The sequence below is a fragment of the Schistocerca piceifrons genome, chromosome 5, assembly GCF_021461385.2.
Source record: "Schistocerca piceifrons isolate TAMUIC-IGC-003096 chromosome 5, iqSchPice1.1, whole genome shotgun sequence".
NCBI lineage: Eukaryota > Metazoa > Arthropoda > Insecta > Orthoptera > Acrididae > Schistocerca > Schistocerca piceifrons.
In genome coordinates this window covers 160,023,568-160,042,989 of record NC_060142.1, presented here as the reverse complement: position 1 = coordinate 160,042,989, position 19,422 = coordinate 160,023,568, and the positions used below count along the sequence as shown (strand labels likewise).

Below are 19,422 nucleotides of genomic sequence, written 5' to 3'. Positions count from 1 at the left end.
CATCTGAAAATTGGTCTGAACACCCCAGTGCTTTGCCAGGAGTGGTTACATTGGACATAGTTGCCCTTGCCTTTGTCCGACATTTGAACTGGCTTTCCCGTCAGCTATTAGGGAAGCTACTCTTTGACACCGAAGTTGAACCAAGGAAAGCTTTCATACTCTATCAACAATACGAATTAAAACGTACATCGCAAACGAATGTCTTACGTGATCGTTCGAACTCATACATATAAACGATGCAAATTTGAATTCTGAGATTGTTCTGATCCGAGTGTTATGTAAGGCATCACATTTCTTCTCAGAAAACAGAGAATCTTATTTATTGTAAAAGATGTTACAAGAAACACTGAATAACGTAAATATCTATATTATACTATGTTCAGTATTGAAAACGATGAGAAAATTTATATAAGCCACATAATGGTGGTTATAATCGCTACGCTTTGTTTCTCTTGCTCAGCCTCAACTGGATGCCGCCTGTTGGTGTGAGGACAAACGCCCTCGGCTCGAATGACAGATGGCGGACGGTCTTCTCGCACGGTTCGATGTTGTATTTTGAGAGTATATGTATGAGCCCCACTTTCGTCTGCAGTAGCCCAAATCTCATTCCTGAAACAAGAGAAATCTGTCATTTTCTAACAGTAACTTCTCACATTCTGTAACAATAATTGACGAAGTTGTCAATCATGAACTGTCGACTAGCGACGTTGTATAAATTTGAACATTTGCAAATACATGTTCATAGGAGTTTTTGCTTCATACGATTTTTTGCAGCAAAGCTAACTAGGTTAATAAAGTAAGCATTTATTTCAAAATATGCATATTCCTATGAATGTAAATTTTCTCTACATCCATGCCAAGTACGTATACTGCCTAGCAAAAAAAAAGTGAAACATCCAAGTAGATATGGTCGGTTGTCAATATAATATCAGTTTATAGTACAATTGTGGGATTGTTTAAGCACATTTCGATATCGTCATATTTTCTATATGATGACCAGTACTTCGATCAGTAGGAGGGCGTGCGATGGGAAGCCCGTTAGCTCCATCCATAGCCATCTTTTTATGGAGAAATTTGAAGACATGGCTTCGGACACGGCTACCGCTAAGAAAAGATCATTTCGTTGTTGTGTTGACAACACTTTTATTATTTGGCCCCACGGACGTGAGAAATTGGGAGAATTCTTAGAACAGTTATACTGCATTCACGACCTCGTTAGGTTTACAACGGAAGCAGAGATAGAGCAGTATTCGTCAGGCCACACACAGCCCGAATGAAGTATTGATGTGAGAAGTGATTCTGACTGAGCCGTATTTTACGAGGGTCACTCCAAAAGAAATGTACACTATTTTTGTAAAAATACAGTTTTCATTGTGCATCTGTGAAATTCTTACAGTGTGTAGATACGTCCTTCCCGCTTGTTTTCAAACTTAGTTCAACCTGTTCCCGTGAGTGGCGCCATCACAACATGTCTTCAAGATGGCTGCTACACTTGACGTTCGCCAGAGGGAACTTGCTGTCATAGAATTCCTGTGCTGTGAAAACGAGACAGTGGAAAACATCCACAAGAGGTTGAAAAAGGTGTGTGGAGATGCTGCTGTCGATCGCAGTACAGTTAGTCGGTGGGCAAGCAGGTTACGTGATGAAAGCGGGCACGGCAATATTGAGGATTTTGTTCGCAGCGGCAGGCCTCGTACTGCACACACTACAGACGATGTGCAGAGAGTTAACGACTGCTGACAGACGCATCAGATAGAACGAATTGTCACGCTACGTTGGGATAGGTGAAGGAAGTGTTTGCAGAATACTGAAAGGATTGGCGTTAAAAAAGGTCTGTGCCAGGTGGGTTCCCAGGATGTTGACAGTGGCTCACAAAGAAACAAGAAAAACGGTACGCAACGAACTTTTGGAACAGTACGAGAATGGTTGAGATGAATTTCTTGGCAGAATTGTGACAGGTGATGAAACATGGCTCCATCATTTTTCACCAGAGACGAAGAGGCAATCAACGGAGTGGCATCATGCAAATTCACCCAAGAACAAAAATGCAAGACCACACCTTCTGCTGGAAAAGTTATGGCTACGGTGTTTTTCGAAGGACTCTTGCTTGTGGACATCATGCCAAGTGGAACCACCATAAATTCTGATGCATATGTGACGACACTGAAGAAACTTCAAGATCGACTGAGTCGTGTTCGACCACATCGGCAAAAGCAGGATGTTTTGCTGTTGCACGACAATGCACGGCGACATGTCAGTCTAAAAACCATGGAAGCGATCACAAAACTCGGATGGGCAACACTGAAACACCCGCCTTACAGTCCTCACCTGGCTCCACGTGACTGTGATCTCTTTGGGAAACTGAAAGACACTCTTCGTGAAACAAGGTTTGATGATGATGACTCCCTTCTGCACGGTGATCAACAGTGGCTCCAACAGGTTGGTCCAGAATTTTACCGTGCAGGTATGCAGGCGCTGGTTCCAAGATGGGGTAAGGCAGTTGAGAGGAATGGACATTATGTGGAGAAATGAAAATATTGCTCCTATAGGATGTATCTACACACTGTAAAACTTAAAAAAATTAAGAATAAAAGATGGATTAAAAAAAATTGTGTGCATTTCTTTTGGAGTGGCCCTCGTATAATAACACGCTTCTAGCAACTAATGGCAGATTCCAAAAACATCGGTTAACGTTAAGAGCTTCTTAAGAGTGTATTTTTCTTGCTCACGACAAACAAAAATACTTACAGAGGCAGTACCGTTTTAAGAAATGCTTAATTTGAACTGACATTGGAGATTTCGGCCGTGATCTAAGTGAAGTTGCCACTTACGTCAGGGGCAGAGTTGCGCGGCCACTGCAGCGTTAATAGAAGTGAAAGGTGGAATATTTTATTGTTTGTCTTCCAATGGTGACAACTCACGAGCGTGTCCAACTAGCATCTTTCAGCTGCTATCGTATAAATGTCAGACTGTAGTAACATGAATGAGTGAATGCGCGTTGTAGGAACGGTCATCCTAAAATGTGACACATCTTTGTATTAAGTAATACGAAATCAAATAAAGACTCTCGTAATACAATGCAGTGAGTAAGAAAATGACATTCGAAACATTTAGTAAACATTTCTTATCGTGTCTCATAATGCAATTACTGTTATTAATTAATGTAACAGACCAATATATGAAGGGCTTATTTCAACAGTGGTACAAGTCCAGTTTTGTTCATTCTGAGATACAGAGTCCTCAAGTTAAATGAGCGCTGAACAATCTGCAGTTGAGATACCAGAAATATTCAAGTATATATACTATCTCAACTGCATATTTTTCAGAACTTATTTAACTTCAGGACTCTGTATCTCAGAATGAACAAAGATTGACTTGTACCACTATTGAAATAAGCCCTTCATATGTACGTTACCAATTAATTATAAGGTCGGCGCAACAGTCTGGAACCGAGCGACCGCCACGGTCGCAGGTTCGAATCCTGCCTCGGGCATGGATGTGTGTGATGTCCTTAGGTTAGTTAGGTTTAATTAGTTCTAAGTTCTAGGCGACTGATGACCCCAGAAGTTAAGTCGCATAGTGCTCAGAGCCATTTGTAAGGTCGGTTGAAGAAGACGTTTTAAAGCGGCAAGGACGGGAAAAGTGGCCATTGCATATCTTTTGTCCTGTACTGTGATGTTGCTTGCCTGGAAGTGGTGAGACTAGTGCTAATTTACAGTTATAAGCAAAAATATCATGACCTCTGCCTACGGCGACGTTGGAGGCCGTCTGGTGGCGTTCCGGGCAAGTGACGAGGTAACTAAACTATGTAAACGGAGCAGACACGGGGGATCACGCTAGCTAAGATATGGGATGAAAATCCTGAAATCTATTGAGATAAGCGACTTTATCAACGGCAGATTATTATTATGCAGAGGTTGTGAAAGAGTACCTCAACAACTCAGAAGCTGGTCGAATGTTCACGTGCAGCTGTCGTGAGCATCTACGGGAAGAGATAGAACAGTGAACCTACCACTAGGCGCTAAATGGTTGGACGCCCACGACTCATCACAGAATGTGTCCGGAGGCTTGTCTGTTCTGTAAAACAGGATAGATGGCGCTCTGTGGCACCTCTGTCGAAAGAGTACAATGTTGGTGCACGCACAAGTATTTCGGAGAACACTTTCATCGTACACTGTTGAACATGGAGCTCAGCAACAGACCAAGCCTACGTGTTGACATGTTAACCCAACGACATCTAATGCCACATACCTCCACAAAAGCAACCAATACGCTGTCGGATCCCTGATACGCACAATCCGTGATGGCTGAGTCACACAAGCCTCCCCACCAACGGCAAGGTCCATGGTTCATAGAAGGGAATACAAAAATAATAATAATAATAATAATAATAATACACTACTGGCCATTCAAATTGCTACACCACGAATATGACATGCTACAGACGCGAAATTTAACCGACAGGAAGAAGATGCTGTGATATGCAAATGATTAGCTTTTCAGAGCATTCACACAAGGTTGGCGCCGGTGGCAACACCTACGACGTGCTGACATGACGAAAGTTTCCAACCGATTTCTCATACACAAACAGCAGTTGACCGGCGTTGCCTCGTTCAAATGGTTCAAATGGCTCTGAGCACTATGGGACTTAACTTCTGTGGTCGTCAGTCCCCTAGAACTTAGAACTACTTTAACCTAACTAACCTAAGGACATCACACACATCCATGCCCGAAGCAGGATTCGAACCTTCGACCGTAGCGGTCACGCGGTTCCAGACTGAAGCGCCTTTAACCGCACGGCCACAACGGCCGGCCGTTGCCAGGTGGAACGTTGTTGTGATGCCTCGTGTAAGGAGGAGAAATGCGTACCATCACGTTACCGACTTTGATAAAGGTCGGATTGTAGCCTATCGCGATTGCGGCGTATCGTATCGCGACACTGCTGCTCGCGTTGGTCGAGATCCAATGACTATTAGCAGAATATGGAATCGGTGGGTTCAGGAGGGTAATACGGAACGCCGCTTGGACCCCAACGGGATCGTATCACTACCAGTCGAGATGACAGGCATCTTAGCCGCTTGGCTGTGACGGATCGTGCAGCCACGTCACGATCCCTAAGTCACAGATGGGGACGTTTGCAAGACATAAACCATCTGCACGAACAGTTCGACGACGTTTGCAGCAGCATGGACTATCAGCTCGGAGACTATGGCTGTGGTTACCCTTGACGCTGCATCACAGACAGGAGCGCTTGCGATGGTGTACTCAACGACGAACCTGGGTGCACGAATGGCAAAACGTCATTTTTTCGGATGAATCCAGGTTCTGCTTACAGCATCAAGATGCTCGCATCCGTATTTGGCGACATCGCGGTGAACGCACATTGGAAGCGTGTATTCGTCATCGCCATACTGGCTTATCACCCGTTGTGATGGTATGGGGTGCCATTGGTTACGCGTCTCGGTCACCTCGTGTTCGAATTGACGGCACTTTGAGCAGTGGACGTTGCATTTCAGATGTGTTACGACCCGTGGTTCTACCCTTCATTCGATACCTGCGAAACCGCATGTTGCAGGCACTGTACGGGCCTATCTGGATAAAGAAAATGTTCGACTGCTGCCGTGGCCAGTACATTCTCCAGATCTCTCACTAATTGAAAACGTCTGGTCAATGGTGGCCGAGCAACTGGCTCGTCACAATACGCCAGTCTCTACTCTTGATGAACTGTGGTATCGTGTTGAAGCTCCATGGGCAGGTGTACCTGCACACGCCATCCAAGCTCTGTTTGACTCAATTCCCAGGCGTATCAAGGCCGTTATTACGGCCAGAGGTGGTTGTTCTGGGTACGGAGTTCTCAGGATCTATGCACCTAAATTGCGTGAAAATGTAATCACATGTCAGTTCTAGTATTATATATTCGTCCAATGAATACCCGTTTATCACCTGCATTTCTTCTTGGTGTAGCAATTTTAATGGCCAGTAGTGTATTTCTTTCCAAAGACGAACAAACAAGCTATTAAGCAGATGGTCACAATGTTTTGTCTCCTCAGTGTTCATCACAATTGTTGTCAGTGAGGCGGACAGAGGAGGCTTGTTCTGTTACTTTTTACTAAAAACTTTTTATTTTTGAGTCGTTTCGTGTAGTGTAAGTCATTTATATTATTCTACTTACCTCACTTGTATGGAGAGATATAATTTTTGACAGGATAAATAATTAAACAACGTCTTTTCTGCTACAAATGTAGTACCTTGCTATTTACTTCAATTTGATAGTTTCTTCCGTGGATCACAAATGCCGACATGGCGTCCGATCGGAAAAACTGGCTACACTACTTGTTGGGAAAACTGGCCAAGGTGTTCGTCCCAATAAGTTTTAGTTACTCTCAAGAATAATACAACAGATAAAACTGACTCCTAAACGGTTTTGTTTACGAAGCCGTCATCCGCATTTCTATCCCTTTGTGTCAATTTTGAATTAATTAAGTTATATTATCTAACATCGTCACTGTTCTGTTGTAATTTGTCTAATATAAAAGCCCTTTCGAAAACGGTCCACTGCAGCCCTTGGTACTGTTTCAGATACTAGGAGGTGAAGATGCCTGTGAAAATGTGCCCGGAAATCAGATAAACAAGCATGGTATTGCAATATCATTGACCACGGCACCCGCTCAGCTATGGAAAATTGGTCAGCATTCAAGCTATCATAAAAATGCGTGTAGCTCCAATACATATTTTCTTTTTCATTGAAAAACATTTGAAGTGATACATTATTATTTGTAGATTCAAAATGTGTAAGTGGTAAGTTTCTATCAGTATCCATGGTTTGATGCAAATTTAATTTCTTTTCTAGTGGCCACTTCAATACCTGCCCCCCCCCCCCCCCCTCTCATCCTCATCCTCTTCCTATGCGGTCTAGGTGTCCCGTCGCTACAATGTCAATTTTGGCTCTCAAGCGAAAAAGTTTGAAGACCACTGAGACAGATGGTGTGTTGCCCTTGATTGACCTCCTCGCTCGCTGGAAAAACAATCAGCGCCTCATTCACAATGTCTATGGAAACCAACATGCACGGATCGATATCTGTGCGCTCTCAGCCACCACCAGCACATAAAGGTGGCGTTCTGAACACCCTCATTCATTGTGCTAATAAATTAGGAAGCAAAATTTTATAATTTTACTGTCTACAATAACGGAACGATCTTGAGGAACAAACCAGAGAGCATATTTCCACTTTTTCCATACTCTTTGTTTATTTATTGTCAGAATGGAGCTGAGCGCTTTCAGTTTTAGCCCAGGCCTTTACTTGGGAAATGTGGATAGCGAGAAGCGCTGAGCGCTGGAGATTAAATTATTCTCATTATCACCAAGAGTGTTTTTCTGCCTTTTTCTTATCCGATAAGGTCTGGAAAAAGGAAAAACTGGTTCTTATTTAATAGTTCTCCGAAATTATCTCTTAAAATGGAAAAGAAATATTTAGACGCAGATACTGGAGACTGAACACCTGAACTAATGGAACAGTTTCGGTCTGCTGATCTACGCAGTTCGCACAGATTATCACAAGGAGTTCAGAACTAAGGACACTTAGGGCCTGGGAGTGGAGTGTATTCAGTATCAAGGTACGAGAAATTCGTTTGTGCGCATTCCATCTTCTAATACATACGGGAAACGTGGAGTAAAAGAACTATGGAAATATGGAAATGAAGTCCCGTGCTTCTTGACAGAGCGCATGGGAACGATGCGGGAGACCTTCATCGAAGTATTAGGCAATCGCTTATGGAGGTGGTTTGCCGTTGCCTTCCTCCGACCGTAATGGGGATGAATGATGATGATGAACCTTGTCAACACGAGGAAAGTGAAAATCGAATCCGGGACCCCGTGCTAGGGAAGCGAGAACGCTACCGCGAGACCACGAGCGGAGGACAAAAGAACTACAGTTCACTAAAAGTTCATTTCCTGAAATAGTTGAGCTGAACTAGTTCGTTCATGAACTACACATCCCTAATTTTCAGCCTTCACAAAAAGTATATCATCAGCTGACATCCGCTGGACTATCTGAAGATAGATATGCAAAGAACGGACGTACATCAGAACAAATCCTAATTAAATTATCTACGGGAGTATGGGATTTTTTGATACGTGGTCAAGATAAGAGTCTACGGAAGAGGCCTTCACAGAAAACAAGCCCGCCTGAAAACTTCCAGTTGGCTGCCGCAGCTTGGGGATTGTGGCGCACCTTTTCAGAACTAGCACTTTCTTACGCTTTTTCCGCACTTTTTCCATACTTTTAAAAAATCGCGCTTTTCCAAAATTCGCAATTTTACCAGTTTTTAAGGCTTTTTTGCACCATTTTGGCAAATCACAGTTTTTCCAAATGCCGTAATAAACTAAATGACACGATCAAAAACGATTTTTTCTGTCAAACGTTTTCCAGCACACTTATAACGTAGTTTCTCAGATTTGTAAATGTTATATAAAATATGCATGAAAATCCAGTGGTCGTTAAGCTGACCCCTAAAATAAAACTATTTAGAACAATGTTCAACAGTGCAGAATCATTCTCACAATCTCTGAACTGATTACTGAGTTTGCAGACTCCTCTAAGGACTCACAGCACAGAAACCTACCCTCTCAATTAACAGAAGTGTTCCATTATTTCGTGGTGTTCCTCTATCACTTTATACACACCACAGCATAGAAACGTGACATTATTTCGTGGTGCGAAACCATTTCCCTCATTGTCTGAACTCATCACCGACTTTTCAGACTCCTCTAAGCCTCTATACACACCACAGCACGAAAATCTGCCCTCTGAATTCATACAGGTGTTCCATTGTCTCGAGGTGTTATGAAGTCTAGAGATGAGGGTGAGTTTACCAAATAGGCATGCCATCACCAGTTTACTTAAATAACACCAAAATTGTGAAATAACTAACTAATTCTTGCACCCCTTCATCACTCAAAATCATATTATAAATTAAAAGATACGGAAACCTGTCAGGGCCTAGAAAATGATTAATTGAAGAAATAATGTACAATAAGTGGTTAAAAACTTAAAAAATAGCGAAGTATTGGAAAATATTCTGTACAGACAAAGTTTGCAGACACAAATAATGAAATATTTACAATTAGTTCTCAAGAACGACGGAAATTTGAAAAGATTTCAAAGGGACGTACAGTAACTCTGTTACATCCATTGCACAAGAAAATTAACAAACAAGACGTTAATATCAAGAGATGAATATTTTCTTGTGCCTATAAAACATATTTTAAATTCTAATAACACTCAATCGTTGATGGACAATTTGTTGTGTATTGAGACGGATTCCTGAGCAATAGATCCTGCTCGAGATTGATCCTGAATTTGAAAGAAGAAGAGAAAAGGAGAAAGTGTACTCCTATAATTTACTGTGAACTATAGACACAAATAATGAATAGAATGAGATAGACGGAAATACCACAGCCTGTTGTATGGATAGGGTCCATTTTACACTTTTTCTGTTGGTGTAGAACATCGAAGTAGATTTGTTGTAGATTTAGAGTAAGGATACAAATTCTAACAGCGACGTTGCTGCCAGTTCCGTGACTCACCTATGCAGATGCGAGGCCCCTCTCCGAACGGCAGGTAGACGTAGGGGTGCCTCTGCGCCTTTTGCTCCTCAGAGAACCTCTCGGGGTCGAAGCGCTCCGGGTCCGGGAAGTACTCTGGGTCATGTTGCAGGCCGTACACGGGGATCAGTATTGGAGTCAATTTGTCCAGGACGACATCACTGTCGGGAATCTTGTACTCAACATTACTCTCCCTGTTAAGTGCGGCAACTGGTGGATATTTCCTCAGCGTCTCTGTAACACAAAATAATGGAACAAATTTTGCCCTGTTATTGAGAAGTTAGAGTTATAATTTTATTTCGTACTATCTTTATTAGCTGCAATCCTGTGAACTGTCTCTGATTTGACGTTCATACTATCTTTATTAGCTGCACTCCTGTGAACTGTCTCTGGTTTGACGGGTTGCTTTGAAGGATAGTGTTAACGAGGCCATCGGCTTAATGCTATTACCCTCTTAACTGTCTATCCCAAGATGGGATAGACTGTTTTGCCGAGAAACTGACTGTAAGCTTGTGTCCCCATCATGTGAATGGAGAAACTTTGACACCATTCTACTTCTAAAATTACAAGTAAAAACTAAATACTTGGTCTCATGTGCCACTGAATCATACCTACGTATTATCTCGAGATAACTCGGGCTCCCGATTTCGTCGCGTTCATGCGCCAGCATCCCGATTACACTCTTTGTAGTTCCTTCCGCTGCCGCTAGGTAGCACCAGCGACTAGTTGTAGTCGTTGTTGCTCCTTCTGCTTCCGCTAGTTGGCGTTTTTCGCGTATTGCTTCGGTGTACATCTGCTGGGTGTTGCATTTGAAGCCTTTTAGGAGAATGAAACTCAAGAGAATATACCTGGCTATCCTCGGATTTTGTCACATGCGTGGGACGGACGGCCCTGTATCGCGTGCATATTGTCGATGAGTGTGGAACACAACAACGTTTTTAAATGTCATTGGCTATACTACTGGACCCACTGTGACGATCCATTGCCTATTAAAAGTTTGTGGTAGATTCTGTTGTGTGACACATAGTTAACCCTTAACTACTGTCGATCGTCTCTAAGACCGCTACTAATTCTTGTGTCGAGATATTTCTCACACCCCTGCGAAGCCAAATGGACTCTTCCATGTACCCTCCTATTGGCTGTCAAGCTACACGTGCCAGCGTTCTTGCATTGTTGCTGTTCTTTGTTTCGTAATTATTAGCCTTGAGAGGTCTCACAGACGTACCATAGTGTTTGCGTGCCGCGTTTTTATTGCATGCTACTGTTTCTCCATGGCGGGGAAAGTTGGGCCTTCTGTGCAACGTGTGTTATGTGAGACAGATGTCTTCACTTGCAAGATGAGCCTCAGACACTGAAAGAAGAATTCGAAAATCGAAAAACGTGCACCTTTTGCCCTCCTCGTCTGAAGAGGAAAACAAGGTATCCATGTCAACAGCGTGGTGCTCCGATTTGTTTGGAGTGTTCCAGGAAGGTCTGCGTGAAGTGTTTACAGGTGGAAATTGACTAAAGTATGATTCAGTGGCACATGAGACCAAGTATTTAGTTTTTACTTGTAATTTTAGAAGTAGAACGGTGTCACAGTTTCTCCATTCATAGACTTACGGACTGAAATATTGGCTCTACATTGCAAAGTGAGTCGTAAACTGAAAGCTGACTTCGCACACAATTTATCGTAAGTCATGTGGGATTTTTCTACTTACTTATATTGCCAATTTGTAATATAATGCCTCTGATGAAAATCTATGTGTGAGTAGAGAGCTAACTATTTGCTGTTATTTTCGTAAGTCATAAAATAAAAATATTCTCCAGATTTCGCTTTGTTTTAATTGTCGAAGTGTTTAAAATACCACAGTGTTTAAGAAAAATCAAATTTCTACAAAAGCCACCTCTAAGAAGTGTAATGAATGACTGAAAGTCAAGAAACTATATATATTCATCAAAATTCTGGTTTGATATATAAAATAGAAAAATGCGGTCTGTGAGACCCCTCCATAGTAATTGTGTTCCTGTGAATGACCATAGTAGTTAAGGGTTAACGTGATGGTAACCAACCATGCATGAATAAATCCTTTGTCTTTCTGGAAGTGTAACGTTCTCCAATAGCGCGAGTAGTTCTCTGCCCAGAATTTGGTGATAACCCTCAACTGTTGTCCATACATTGATACTAAAGCGAACTTGGTGATGTGCGTTCATGATAGCTTTAAGATGTGCTTCTGTCCACGAATAGTAATTTTCATCCCATTCTTTGTGGCTCACGTCACAAAGATAAGTAACAAGCAAGCCACGAACTCGTGATTCTTCAGCGCTGTGTCTTGGAATCCGTTGGCATAGCTGTAATTAGGCATGGTGGAATTGTGGGATGAGACCTTTCTCAAGCTATATGTCGAGATGCCTTCTGGCCAGATCACCTACGATTTTCCAGATGTTCTGCGGTTCTTTTTCTTTGATGAGATTCATCACGTCTATTGGAAATCGCTGGAACAACTTGTTGAGTTTTTTTTTATATAAAAAAAAAGGTGGAGTGCGACATTGAGGATTTCGCCCATCATATATGAGATGTGCTTGTCGTTTAATGGCATTGCCTAGCTGTTCAGAATACCATATGTCTAGCATTTCCTTCGTGCAGTGATTGGACTCCATTTCGCTATTTGTATCGTTCACAAACCACGGAATGGCTAAGTCCTTTAGATGCCAGCACCACCTCCAAGCAATACGTGTGGATCCTGTGATGTCAGAGACTACTGTCATTGCTACGTCTCACAACAGCGCCACAATCAGAGGACTAAGTACAAACACAAACATAGCCAATACAGAAAGCCAAGAGGAAGACGACATACGCTGCTGAGTACTGACAGTCTTTTATAGAAGTAGAATGGCCGGTAGCTCAACAAGAATTTGTTGCTGGATATAAGTTTTTTCTTTTCAATTTTTGACCAATATTGTCTCCTGTACAAATACGGGAAAATTTTCATTTGACACGCTATATACTGAGGTCACAAAAGTCATGGGATACCGATACGCACATATGCAGATGGTGGTAGTGTCACGTACTCAGATACAAAAGGCCGGTGCATTGGCGTTGCTGTCACTTGTACTCTAGTGATTCATATGAAAAGGTTTGCGGTGTGATTACGGCCTCGCGACGGCATTAAGAGACTTTGAACGAGGAATGGCAGTTGGAGCTAGACACATGAGACATTCAGTTTCGGAAACAGTTAGGGAATTCAATATTCCGCAATCCACAACGTCAAGAATGTGCTGAGAATACCTTTTTCAGGCATTACCTCTCACCACGGACAACGCAGTGGCCGACGGCATTCACTTAACGACCGAGGGCAGCGGCGTTTCCGTAGACTTTCAGTGCTAACAGACAAGCAACACTGCGGGCAATAATCGCAGAAGTCTATGTGGGACGTACGAGAAACGTACCTGTTGAGACATGGCAACGAAACTTGGTGTTAATGTGCTATGGCAGCAGACGACCGCCACCCAGTGCCTTTACTAAAAGCACGACATCGACCTGCAGCGCCTCTGCTGGGTTTGTGACCATATCGGTTGGGCCCTAGACTGGAAAAAAGTGGGCACGGTCAGATGAGTCCCGACTACAGCTGGCAAGAGCCGATGGTGGCGTTCGTGTGTGGCGCAGATCCCATGCAACCATGGATCAAAGTTGGCAAAAAGGCATGTGCAGACTGGTGGTGGTTCAATAATGGCGTGGGCTGAGTTTAGATGGAATGGACTATGTCCTTTGGAGCAACTAAACCGGTCACTGGCTGGAAATGGTTATTTTAGGTACTTGGAGACCATTTGGAGCCATTCATGGACTTCAATTTTATGGATGACAATGGGCCAGGTCAACGGCCCCCAATTGGTGCCGGCCGCTGTGACAGAGCGGTTCTAGGCGCTTCAATCCGGAACCGCGCTGTTGCTACGGCCGCAGGTTCGAATCCTGCCTCGGACAAGGATAGGTGTGATGTCCTTAGGTTAGTTAGGTTTTGGATTGTTTGGGGGAAGAGACCAAACGGCGAGGTCATCGGTCTCATCGGATTAGGGAAGGATGGGGAAGGAAGTGGGCCGTGCCCTTTCAAAGGAACCATCCCGGCATTTGCCTGGAGCGATTTATGGAAATCACGGGAAACCTAAATCAGGATGGCCGGACGCGGGATTGGACCGTCGTCCTCCTGAATGCGAGTCCAGTGTGCTAACCACTGCGCCACCTCGCTCGGTTTAGTTAGGTTTAAGTAGTTCTAAGTGTAGGGGACTGATGACCTCAGATGTTAAGTCCCATAGTGCTTAGAGCCATTTGAACCATTCTGAACCCAATTGGTGGCGATTGGTTTGAAGAACATTCTGGACATTTTGGGCGAATGATTTGGCCACAAATATCGCCCATGAACACCATAGAACATTTCTGAGATATGACCAAGAGCTCATTTCGTGCACAAAATCCTGCGCCGCAACGCATCCGCAGTTACAGATGGCTGTAGAGGTAACATGACTCAGTATTTCTACAGGGAACTTCCAGCGTCTTGTTTGGTCCATGCCATGTCGAGGTGGTGCACCAGGCGGGCAGAAGGAGGTCCGACACAATATTAACAGGTATCCCATGACTTTTGGCACCTCAGTATATATGGACTAAACAGAACTTAGAGGCTGTAAGACGAAAATTGTGTAACAAATAATGAGTCGCTACGTTCTTAGTTTCTACAGCAAACTGACATGATTAGTTTCAGGTAGAAATGAAAAGGAATGTTCGGACACTGAGAATAGCTGGACATAAAGACAGAAGGTAACACTAAATACGTAATCGCTGCGTTCAATCGCGTGTTCACCTTTTCCTTTCTTTTCCTTCTCGAAACCAAATGAATAACACCCATCACTGTCGTTGTATTTCCTCTAGAGTCTGAAGTAGCAAACAGGAATAATATCCTTTCTAAATTACCAATTGCAACTGAGCACATCACTACTCTTAAAGCCGGCCGGTGTGGCCGAGCGGTTCTAGGCGCTTCAGTCTGGGCCCGTGCGACCGCTATGGTCGCAGGTTCGAATCCTGCCTCGGGCATGGATGTGTGTGATGTCCTTAGGTTAGTTAGGTTTAAATAGTTCTAAGTTCTAGGGGACTGATGACCTCAGATGTTAAGTCCCATAGTGCTCAGAGCCATTTTTGAACCACTCTTAAACTTTACACAATACAGTAAACCTGCTACTTACCACAAAGTGTACCAACAGTAAAAAAAATCCACATCCCAATATAATGTAAATATCCCTTGTGTGTTTACATTCCTAACTGTAACTCAACTGTAACAATGTAATAGTTGATATTTATTAATGTACATTTTTTCTAAAACAAAATGTAACCCCCAAAGAAAACATCGTTGTTGTACAACGAACAATTAGTGTCCAGTGCAACTGTTCACAAAAAATACAAAAAAAATTGTAATTTGGTAATAATGTGTATTCTAAACAATTCTAATTGTTGTCATACATGGTACTGACAAACCATAAAATGTGACTTATTATGTCAAGGAACAGTTTTACAGAACAAAAAGTCAAAAGACCCGTTTGACAATTCCAAAGACAATACCACAACTAGATCGTATGTAAGTGCGTTATCTTAGTTCAGAATGGTTCGTTCGTAAGAGCACAAGCTCCTTGTAAACAACAACCACTAGTTATCTCAAGATAGCCTAACAAGCCGAAAAGTAGTTCATACAAATAAAAATCAATAGAACAAAAAACCGTCTAACTGTTATTCAACCCTCAATATGGAATTGTTCTCTCAAGAGGCGACGGAAGAATCCATAAATAATATCCTTTTAGCAAGAAAGTAACCTGTAAGATCTCTCTCTTTCTTAGTTTTTATTCCGTCATCTGGATTCGTTAACATTTATGATTTGACAAATTTACGTAATTGTGAGCCCTCCCTTTCGCAAAGTCGTGAGCTAACCTAAGGGAGGAGACCTGCGAATCGTAAAGCTGCGTTCGTAACATTTTTTTTTTTCAAATTGTTTGACGTAGGGGATCTGTACAGTATCTGCAGAACGAGCGTGGAAAACAGCCTACAAACCGCAGTCAGGCTGTCCGGTGTAGCAAACCAACGGTTGTTATACCGTCGTGCGGATTGAATCCGGGTGTGAATCAGCGCCCTGTTGTACGAACAAATCAGGAAAGGAATCTGTGAGATGGTTTGCTTTAAAAGTGTTGGTATCAGAGTATTAATTTGCTGCTTACAAATTCGTACATACCTGCAACTACTTTGTCAAGGTACTGCATACTGTTGACCGCATCATAGGTTATTTGTCCATTGTTTTGTATGAGAACCGTATCGATTTCCTCCTGAAGACGTGTCTGGATACCCGGATGGTGGGCCAGTTCGTGCAGGGCGAAGCTCATAGTGGTTGATGACGTCTCGAATCCCGCGGCGAAGAACACAAACGCCTGGGCAGCGACGTCGTCGATCGATAACTCTGAAAAGAGTTGTCAAGTTTTACATTTTCACCATCACTGCTACAATTATTCTGTACCAAAATACGAAACGAGTTCAGTAAGTAGTGAATAATTTTTTGATCGGCCAATTCTGATTGAAAAATATACACTGCCGGAAAAAAGTAGTACACACTTTTAGAGGTTTCCAGTACACTCACGATTTATTGTTGCGACAGTTGATTACGTTTACTGGTGCATAGGACAAGAGGTTCTGAGGTAGCAGTTATCGACCTATGCTGAAATGCCCGTATTAGTATAAAGGTACCAGGAAAGCTTTGCAATATAACGTAACAAGTCGCATGAGGCTGATTGTTGCTGTGTTCTGAGGATACAGGGTGTCGCAAAAAGAATGACCCAATTTTTAATAGAATTATTTATTAGGAAGAAGGGCTTAACACCAACAAATTGCATACTAAATTACTCAGGAAGTGCAGACGTTTTTAAAAATCCATCATAAAAGTTCAATATGTCCTCAAATGGCTGCACGGACGACATCTAGCCAATAGCCAAATTCAGCCCAAACTGATCAGAAGGTGTCTTTTGTCACTGAAGCTACAGCAGCTGATATTCTGGTTTTTAGTTCATAAATGTCACGAGGTAAGGGCGTAACATGAACACATCGTTTAACATATCCCCACAGGAAAAAATCACATGGTGTTAAGTCAGGGGACCTAGGAGGCCAAGAGTGTAAAGCCTGGTCTCGCAGGTCCTATACGCCCCATCCAATGTTGAGGCCCGTTGGCATTGAGGAAACTGTGCACGTTGTTGTGCCAGTGCAGTGGTGCTCCATCTTGCCGATGGATGAAATTATCAGAGTCAGGTTGTGGGAAAACCAGTTCCGTAGCGGTTTCTTCCTCAAAAAAGTAGGGTCCATAAACCTTGCTTTACAAAACAGCATAAAACACATTCACTTTTGGTGAATCGCGTTCGTGTTCAATTGTTTCATGAGGATTTTAGAGCACCCATATATGCACATTATGACGGTGAACCTTACTGCTAATGTGGAAAGTTACCTCATCGCCGAATATCAAGTGTGATATAAAAGTGTCATCTTCCTTGTCCTCTAGAATAGCATGGCTAAAGTCCACTCGCTTCACTTAGTCAGTATCTCGAAGTGATTTTACCAGTTGTAACCGGTATGATTTTAGGGCTAAACGACGCCGTAACACACGCCACACTGCCATGCACGGTAACACAAGTTTTCAGCTAGCATGACGCGTAGACTTGAGGGGGCTCGTCAGATTTGTTCCATTGATTGTTCACGAACGCGTAGCTGGCCAGGACTTTTGCCTTTACAGAGGTACCCCGTTTCATCAAACTGTTTATACCACAGACGAATGTTCTTTGGAGATGGTGGTTTAGCACGAAATCGAATATGAAACGCCCGCTGAACTGCGATCACTGATTGAGTACGACTAAATTCAATAACACAATACGCCTTCTTTTGCGCGGACGCCATATTGCGCGAGACTGGCTGCACGCTTCAGGTCAGCGTTCGTAGCGACATCTAGCGGATTTTTTCTGAAACTGTAGACCATTCCGATTACATCTACCACTGTTTCAGTCACCTAGTGACATTTGTCTCAATTTTGTTGTTGTTATGGTCTTCAGTCCAGAGACTGGTTTGATGCAGCTCTCCATGCTACTCTATCCTGTGCAAGCTTCATCATCTCCCAGTACCACTGCAACCTACATCCTTCCGAATCTGTTTAGTGTATTCATCTCTTGGTCCTCCTCTACGATTTTTACCCTCCACACTGCCCTCCAATACCAAATTGGTGATCCCTTGATGCCTCAGAATATGCCCTACCAAACGATCCCTTCTTCTAGTCAAGTTGTGCCACAAATTTCTCTTCTCTGCAATTCTATTCAATACTTCCTCATTAGTTATGTGATCTACCCATCTAACCTTCAGCATTCTTCTGTAGCACCACATTTCGAAAGCTTCTACTCTCTTCTTGTCTAAACTATTTATCGTCCACATTTCACTTCCATACATGGCTACACTCCATACAAATACTTTCAGAAACGACTTCCTGACACTTAAATCTATACTCGATGTTAACGAATTTTTCTTCTTCAGAAACGCTTTCCTTTCCATTGCCAGTCTACATTTTATATCCTGTCTACTTCGACCATCATCAGTTATTTTGCTCCCCAAATAGTAAAACTCATTTACTACTTTAAGCAACTCATTTCCTAATCTAATTCCTGTAGCATCACCCGATTTAATTCGACTACATTCCATTATCCTTGTTTTGTTTTTGTTGATGTTCTTCTTATATCCTCCTTTCAAGGCACTGTCTATTCCGTTCAGCTGCACTTCCAGGTAGTCTGCTGTCTCTGCAAGAATTACGTCATTGGCGAACCTCAAACTTTTCATTTCTTCTTCATGGATCTTAATTCCTACTCTTAATTTATCTTTTGTTTCCTTTACTGTTCGCTCAATATACAGATTGAATAACATCGGGGATAGGCTACAACCATGTCTCACTCCCTTCCCAACCACTGCTGTAAAAATTTTAAATAGCCTTTCGCTCTCTGTATTTTACCCCAGCCACCTTCAGAATTTGAAAGAGAGTATTTCAGTCAACATTATCAAAAGTTTTCTCTAAGTCTACAAATGCTAGAAACGTAGGTTTGCCTTTCCGCAATATTATTACAGGTTAAAATCGGGTCATTCTTTTTGGGATACCCTGTACTTCATACTTGGATTGTAGCTGCTGCGCCAATTCTGTTGGCGCAGTCGTTCACTAGCAGGATTAGTTAGAAGCGCTTGTTATGACATCGTGCTCACGAAGAGAGATTCGGGCAGTTTTACGGTACAACTTAGCGCTTGGTTTAAACATAGACCACTGCTTTGAAGAAATAACTCTTGGACTTAGTTATGTGTGTCCATACCGTACTACTATATTCAGGCGGTACAGAGATTTCCAGAGAGGAAATTTCACTCTGGAGGACGCTGAGAGGACAGGACGGCTACGATCATCAGTTACAGAGGGAAACATTCATGCTCTGAGGCAATGCTAGACGAAGGCAGGCGAGTGACCTATAAGCAGATAGAGGATACCTTAGTGCTAAGTGCACCACAATTCGTTCGATTCTGCCTGAACATTTGCAAGTAAAGAAACCTGGTTTGTCTGTGGCTGCCACATAGACTGCCGGAAAAACAGATGACACAGCGTGTGACCTCGTGCCAGGAGGTGTTAAAGAAGTTTCCTAAGGGACAATCTTAGTATGTGAATAACATCGTGGCAGGTGACGAGAGTTGACTGTGCTATTATGACGTGCCGACTAAGACTCAATACAAAGTTTGGGTCTTTGAAGATGAT

General features: G+C 42.7%; 1 protein-coding gene across 1 annotated transcript in view; it reads right to left on the bottom strand.

The window, feature by feature from the left end:
- Positions 1–436: 436 nt before the first annotated feature.
- LOC124798827 (cytochrome P450 6k1-like) overlaps positions 437–19,422 on the bottom strand; it is a 109,985-nt gene continuing 90,999 nt past the window's right edge. Inside the window, exons 6-9 of the mRNA XM_047262357.1 lie at positions 18,234–18,243; positions 15,850–16,069; positions 9,587–9,838; positions 437–609 (exon numbers count right to left, since the gene is read on the bottom strand). Of these exons, the coding sequence (XP_047118313.1) occupies positions 437–609; positions 9,587–9,838; positions 15,850–16,069; positions 18,234–18,243 (655 nt within the window). The remainder of the gene's footprint in view (positions 610–9,586; positions 9,839–15,849; positions 16,070–18,233; positions 18,244–19,422) is intronic.